This window comes from Paralichthys olivaceus, chromosome 12 (genome assembly GCF_024713975.1).
Source record: "Paralichthys olivaceus isolate ysfri-2021 chromosome 12, ASM2471397v2, whole genome shotgun sequence".
Lineage (NCBI taxonomy): Eukaryota > Metazoa > Chordata > Actinopteri > Pleuronectiformes > Paralichthyidae > Paralichthys > Paralichthys olivaceus.
Genome location: NC_091104.1, coordinates 14,477,097 through 14,483,907, shown reverse-complemented (window position 1 = coordinate 14,483,907; position 6,811 = coordinate 14,477,097). Strand labels below are relative to the sequence as shown.

Genomic DNA, 6,811 nt, shown 5'->3' with positions numbered 1-6,811 from the left:
AAAAGATCTGCGAAAAATAAACAATAAATGGATGCATGAAGTTTGACGGACGAAGGAATCATATATATTATTGCTTTTTATGTAGAATTGTATTAATTAATTTCATAAGGATGTCACACCGGAACATTCTTCTTCTTTATTAATACGATTATTTATCATATTAGGTTTTTCTTTTTAATAATATTTATAAATGTTCTTAAATATGTTTCTATTGTTTTATGTTTTAAATGCACTTTTTTTTTTACATCATTATTCTTGTATGATTGAAAAGTGTGTCGAACCTGTACAAGCCATACATCACTCAATGAATTAATGAAAAAATAAGTTTATTTCTAAAGCAAATTTCAACCTAAATCCTTAACATAAAACATAACAGGCCAAAAACTGTTCACACTGGCGGAAATGACGTAGTTGTTGTTGGAAGTGCGTCACGGGGTTTTAGCCAAAAGCGGCAGTGGTGAGAAAATTTGAAATCTCGGGGGCTAGCCGCTAGCAGTTAGCATACGTGTCGGATGTGTAATAACCTGTGAACTCGGACGCGATGGCTTCATTTCATTATTTGCTGCAACACAAACAGCCGCGGGTTGAATCTCCCGCCAAAGTTTTCGCCAAACTTAAATCTAAAGTTCAGAGAGAAGCGATGTGCGCGAGGGAGCCGCCGCGTAGCGTCAGAGCGAAACATGGAGGAGACTTCAGCAGAGAGGAGAACTTCCGCCTGACCGAGGAGCTCAAGGAGAACCCCAATCTTCACCGCAGGGAAGTTCAAGCTCTGACCCTGTCGCCCATTTCCACTCCTCAGAAAAACTTTGGCTACTCGTTTTCAAACTGCGGCCGTGTGGAGGAAACCTCTCGCGTGGCCGAGACGGGACACGCCTTTATGTTTAGAAACGAACACACGCCATCAAAGAGAGGTTTCTTGGAGTCCACAGCCGTGTCTCACCCCCTGTCTCTGGGTAACAGAGACCCACCTCACACCTCTGATGGTGTCCCGGTGTCCAGCAGGACTCCGGCAGAGACTCAGCCAGTAGAGGGTGGCTGTGTGAGGGGTGTGTATGAGGAGGACCCCCGCCGCAGTCTCTGCTCCCCTGCCAAAATGGAATCCCCCCTGGAGAAGAGGCTCAGGAAGAGAAAGGGGGAGCAGCAGGAGTTCAGCGAGGTCAGCAGCAGAAAGGAGGCCAGGGCTGATGTTAGGAGTCAGCTACAGGAAAGGAAAACATCCACTGCCTTCATCAGTGAGGACAGCGTCCACAGCAAGAGTCGCAGGGAGGATGAGGGGGGTGTCAGAGGTTTCCCTGCTGAGATGAACCAGGCGACTCATGCCCCCTTGTTCCTACCACCAAGATCCACCGCTTTAAAACGTGAGATTATTGATGCTGCTTTGTCCTAATGGGACTCTTCTTGTGTCAAATGTTAGGGGAAGAAAATGAATGATGTCTCTTTTTGGTTTTGCTCGTTTGATCAGGTGCCTGTGTTAGGATGGAAAGATATCCTCTGATGTCGCCGGCCAAGCTGTTTGCTCACATGAAGGAGAGGGAAAACAAACGGGAGCATCCGATGGTTCACAAAGTCAGCACCAGCACCAGGGAACTCTTCAGTGAGGGTATTACATACTAGAATGTCACTCAGTAGAGCGCATTCCTCCGACGAGGCCCAACATTCCCCTCATGAAAATTTGGATCTGCACCAAATTGCACACACACATAAATATCTTCTAAAAATGTATGAATTCTGTCACCAGGATCTGTAGTTTTGGCGTCATCCTGTTAACAAAACATAACCTCCTCGGTGGAGGTAGTAGAATCATAATGTTTCTTTACGTACGTTAGGCATAGTTCTTCACATAGCTTTGTTTATATTACAACTTCTTCTTTTTCTATAGGTAATTATTTCAATCAGGCCAGAGACTCACCTCTTCCCACATCACATCACAATATGGATGAAACTGAGGACACTGCCTTTACAAGGTTTCCAGAAAGTGCGGTTCCTGACAGCCGCTCCAGAGATGAGTCAGCTGACAGCCAATCAGACTCGACAGAAAATGTCCCGATCCCTGCTGCTACGCCACAACCGGTTTTGCTTGAAGACCCGCTCGTACTTAATTCGCCAAAGATCTCCATCCCTAAGAAAAACCAGGCTGTGTTCAAGTGCAACAAATGGCCGCAGCGTACACAATTCCCAAATGTGAGTAGAAACTGGTCTAAATATACAAACAATCCTAACTTAGGTTTGAATACAGTCTTATGTTGATTGAACATGAAAAATCGGATGACTGATTTTATTTTTAGAAGACGTGCGAAAACTGTTTGTCTTCTGGACAGTTTTATTTTGCTTATCAGGCTTGTTTTTCCCTCTTTTGCAGGAGAGTGTCATTTATCTTAAGAAATGGTTCTTGAGAAATAGTCAAAAGGGCCTATTTCTTGATGGAATCCACAGGTAAGTGTTTGAATCATGAGACATTACAATTACATATTTATTAAATGCTCTATCACTATATAACCAAAATATATCATCATTGATTTTGTCATTCAACTTTCCAACACAGCCAGGAAAACGTGCCATGGAACAGTAACATCATTGTCGACAGAGTTTCTAATTCTGTGGTGAAGACCGTCTCTGGTAGGGTTTATGTTTTGGTTGGCAAGATGAACTTCAGCGTCAACTCAGGTACGTCATTTATGGGGAGAAAGAAGTTAAACATACATAAGACATCAAACCTGTGTCTATATCTATGCAGATTTTATTTATAGTATTGCTTTATTGTTTGGTTAATATCGTTTTTCTTTCCTATTTTACTTTTTGGCTGCAGGGTTTCCCAAATGGCTTATGAAGAAGTTTGTTGATGGCTTCCCTCCAAACTGGAAATCGCTTTATGAGAAGTCTCTGTCAGAGTAAGAAAGCTTATTTAATTGCAAGACACCCTTTGAAGAAGAGGCTGCATCCGTGCTTTTACAGATGCATGATGGTTTTATTTTTGCTGAGTAAAATAATCCTTTAAGATGAAATGACTGTTAAGTGGTCGGAATTGTGTTTTGCTGCAGAGAAGCGGAGAGAACCAGTGAAGGGAAATCCATCATAGCCAAGACAAGATGCGAGGCATCCTCCAATCGGTCTGCAAAGCGGAACAGACAGAAGAATTTCAAGACACGTGAGTACAAGAGAAACATATTTCCCCCAGTTTATATCCAGTCAGTCATGCTAAAGTAATTTTTCTGTTTTCTCCTGTCTTCCAGCTGAATCCTGTCCTCCTGCCCTCTCCTCTTTTTCTTCCACCAAAACCTCTCGAAGTGGTCGGGTGATAAAGCCACCTCTGGAGTATTGGAGAGGAGGGAGAGTCATTCTGGATGCACACATGAATGTTACCATTCATGAATGTTATGATACCTCCATCTGCGTTCCTGTAAGCATCTCAAGTTGAGCCCATATAGGTCACATGATAATCAAGCATGTATTTTTTTATTGGTGAGGTCCAGTTGTTATGGCGGCAATGTTTAATTCCTGTATCTCACAGGAGGTCACTACAACGGTGTCTGCGAGGAAGTCACAGAAGCCGGCCCGTGTGTTCCTGCCCTGCACTGAAGGTGAAGATAAGTGATATGATGTGGGTGTAGCACCGTGAGATAACTTATTGGTTGCAGGCAAACAAACTGTTGTCTTTGTTTCCAGGCCATAAAAAACAAAGTGAAACATCCTGCGATGAAGAGGCACCGGCACCAGCGAGGAAGGTCAAGGCTCCGCTCCGCAAACGCAACCGAGCCAAGGTCAGCCGTGATGAGAGGCCCTCTAATCCAGCTGAACCTTCTGTGGAGACGATAACAAGTCCTGAGGAGTGGTCTAGCAGAACAACGAGGTCTCATAGCAGGAGTTCACCCACTGAAAAAACGGTGAATGTGGACACTGTCCCGCAAAAGCAAAAGAAGCCTGTAAAGGCAACAACACAGAGGACGAAAAAACAGACACGTGAGACCAGCAGGTCATCAGAGAGGAGGGGTAAACAGACTCTCGCAGCAGCCCCAGAATCTCCCACTGTTCATGATGACACATCACAGCCACGGTTTCCAGGTGACGACTTTTCTTCTAAGCGAAAGAAGGAAGGTAAAGGAGTATACGGGACGACTGGAAGGAAAGGTCTCAACAAGTCGCAGCCAAGCCGAGGGTCTCAGTCGCTGCAGTCATCAGAGTCTTCTGAGGAGAGCGGGAAAGAACAGAGGAAGAGAGGCGCTGCAACGAAAAACACCAAAACAGCACAAACAAAACTTAAACAGAGCAAATGCAGCAAAATCTCACCACCAACAAAGCCGTTGCCCAAGTCGACGCATTCCAGCAGGAAACACAAGGCGAACAAAGGCAGCACAGTCGTTCCTCCAGCAGAGCAAGATGAAGACGAGTGGACTGAAGCAGAGCTCATGAAGCTGCAAGAGTATGTTATTTTTTTCTTTTCTTTGTGCAGCATTAGTGAAACACATGTCTGAATCATAACCTCATTGATGCATGTACATGTATGCATTTGTTTTCCAGGGCTGTGTCCTACTATCCGAAGCACATGTCCGGTTACTGGGCAAAGGTGGCAAAGATGGTAGAAACGCGTTCTGCAGAGGAGTGTCACAGTCAGCACACGTCCCAGGGAGCATCGCAGACGCCCGCCAAGAAAGACAAGAAACCCAGGAAGGAAAAAGTGGAGGCGCCAAAAGATCCAGGTAGAGAAATGTCCCTTTTGTTAGTAAAAGAGACAAATTAGCAGGAAGAGGTTACAGTCGTTTAGCAAAAGATGGATTGTGAACAAAGTTATACTTTAATGTATTTGACTCATATACACTTTTCTGAAAAACAATTTTCTGAAACAATTAACAAATGATTATAACAGAAGCCTAAGAAAAATAAATGGATGTAGTGAGAAGTCTGAACTTTTTATATTTAAAATCTGTAAATAAAAATATCATAAACCATCATTGTGCGTCCAGTTACAGATTGTCCTGTAATATCTGCTCGAGTGGGAACCTTAAGGAGGAAGCAGCAAGTGCGACAGTTCCTGGAGGCCATGCCCAGAGAGAATGTAGATGACGTTTTCAGCTCCGCGTACATGCAGAACAAACGCTTTGAGGTTCGTCTCTTTACCGTGATGTCAGGAGGGAGTCTCCATCTAATGATTAATGACACTATACAGGATGTGGCACTTATTGTTCTCATTTTGTCCATCTCTCTGGACAGATGCCCTCTATGTGTCCGAGTGAGGAACACGAGTTCACAATGTCGGACTTGGAGCCCCTGTCCCCCATGTCAAGGGTTTACCCTGAAGTGAAGACCCCTCAGTGTCTGCACATCACACCTGGCATGATGGGCTCTCCAGACAGGTGAATGACACTGACCACAACATGCTGGTTTGTAAAAGTTGATCAATGTAACCACCAAATATAACTTAACTTGGAATATTCTTGATTTTTAAGAGAAAATGATGACAAATACGTTTATCAGCTTCAGAAGAGGATGAAGAAAAATCAGTTCAATGTCTGCAAACAGGCTCAAACTTCAAAGGTACTAATTCACACAGGTTCACGTCTGAGATTCTTCTCTGGAAACACACGGGTTATGGTGTTGTATTGGAAAACATTCATTCATTGTTCTGTTTCTTTCAGAACTTCACACCCAAGCCATCAATGAAACGAACAATGAGACGATGTGGTAACACAGGTAGGTTTTACACAGAGTTTACACTGGTGTTATGAACTTTAGAAATTTAATTAATTTACCTTACATTGATGGGAGGCCGAACTAATAGAAACACATTACAATTCAAAAACAATGGCTCTTTTAGCAAATACCAGTTTGAAGTTTGTAATTCTGAATTGATATTGACTGGTAGAGGATTTGAACTTGTATCTTTTTGATCACTACTTTTAGAAATTAGTAGAACACATACCAGAGGCTTTAACTGAAATCAGTTTTTACTACACCTCTATTGTAACACAAGTCTTGTTGCTTAAAATAATTCCTTCATTTTCTTTTTTACCAGAAAATGACACCTTTGTCGTTTGGGAAATGTTCCCAGGAAACGACGTGGCGCTGCCTGAAAGCGGTGAGGAAGAGGACTATTATTTCTCAGACAGCAACTGATCGGAGTCTGAGCTGATGCATCATATCGTTAAATTAAAACCAGTGGATCAGTTGTGAACAGTAAAAAGTTTCAGTTTTGCTCTTCTGTCTTTCACATGAAACGGGTGGGGGAGGGATTAATGTTTGTTAAACTGTAAATATGTTGTTTAACGTCTGAGCACCAACAGTCATGTAATTATTCCTTTAATAAACATTCTTTAATTTTTAGCTTATGGTTTATTTGTGTATATTAAACAGAAGAAAACATTGTGTAAGTGGTTCACAACCTTTTCAGCTTGTGACCTCTCAAACTAAAATTGAATTACTGTTAAAATTGAAGGACTTTTAAAGACCTGAAGAATTTGTTGTATTTAACCAAAACATCTGAAATATGATTGAATAAAAAAATTTGTGCAACATACTTGTAATTTTCTTCTTATTTCTCTATCACTTTGTTACCATGCTCCCCAGCTGTGCTACTGCTGATTGTGGTTTCACACTTTAACCCAAATCTCTGGACAACATTCAGAACTTGCTGTTGCCAGATGCCTAATACAGAAGTGCAGTGGTCTGAGAGGTTTGTTGAACCCATCTGTCAAGGTGGGAGGATGAGGAGGGTCTTTCCTGAATCTACCATGGATGTCATTTAGACGATGTCTCTCTCTATGATGCACAAATTGGATTTGTACTGGATCGAACCAGGAGCATTTGTTGTTGGTCATGT

At 42.5% G+C, this 6,811-nt stretch overlaps 1 protein-coding gene across 2 annotated transcripts; it reads left to right on the top strand.

Moving 5' to 3' along the window:
- Positions 1 to 415: 415 nt before the first annotated feature.
- Positions 416 to 6,508, top strand: mis18bp1 (MIS18 binding protein 1). Of its 2 annotated transcripts, none has more exons than XM_069535266.1 (16): positions 416 to 1,358; positions 1,463 to 1,594; positions 1,880 to 2,181; positions 2,360 to 2,433; positions 2,543 to 2,664; positions 2,807 to 2,888; positions 3,039 to 3,145; positions 3,231 to 3,397; positions 3,509 to 3,578; positions 3,664 to 4,417; positions 4,516 to 4,694; positions 4,959 to 5,098; positions 5,206 to 5,348; positions 5,442 to 5,529; positions 5,631 to 5,685; positions 6,008 to 6,508. In XM_069535266.1, the coding sequence occupies exons 1-16, from the start codon at positions 542 to 544 to the stop codon at positions 6,106 to 6,108; spliced, it is 3,333 nt and encodes a 1,110-aa protein (XP_069391367.1). In that variant the 5' UTR covers positions 416 to 541; the 3' UTR covers positions 6,109 to 6,508. The 2 variants fall into 2 exon arrangements, with proteins under 2 accessions (XP_069391367.1, XP_019940799.2); XM_020085240.2 differs by having other exon boundaries at positions 1,463 to 1,600.
- Positions 6,509 to 6,811: the final 303 nt, after the last annotated feature.

Excerpts from the sequence above, each read along its gene's own strand:
- mis18bp1 (XM_020085240.2), top strand. The coding sequence starts at position 542 with ATGGCTTCATTTCATTATTTGCTGCAACACAAACAGCCGCGGGTTGAA. Across the intron at positions 3,398-3,508 it reads ATACCTCCATCTGCGTTCCT|GAGGTCACTACAACGGTGTC; the intron begins GTAAGCATCTCA and ends TGTATCTCACAG. Across the intron at positions 3,579-3,663 it reads GTTCCTGCCCTGCACTGAAG|GCCATAAAAAACAAAGTGAA; the intron begins GTGAAGATAAGT and ends CTTTGTTTCCAG.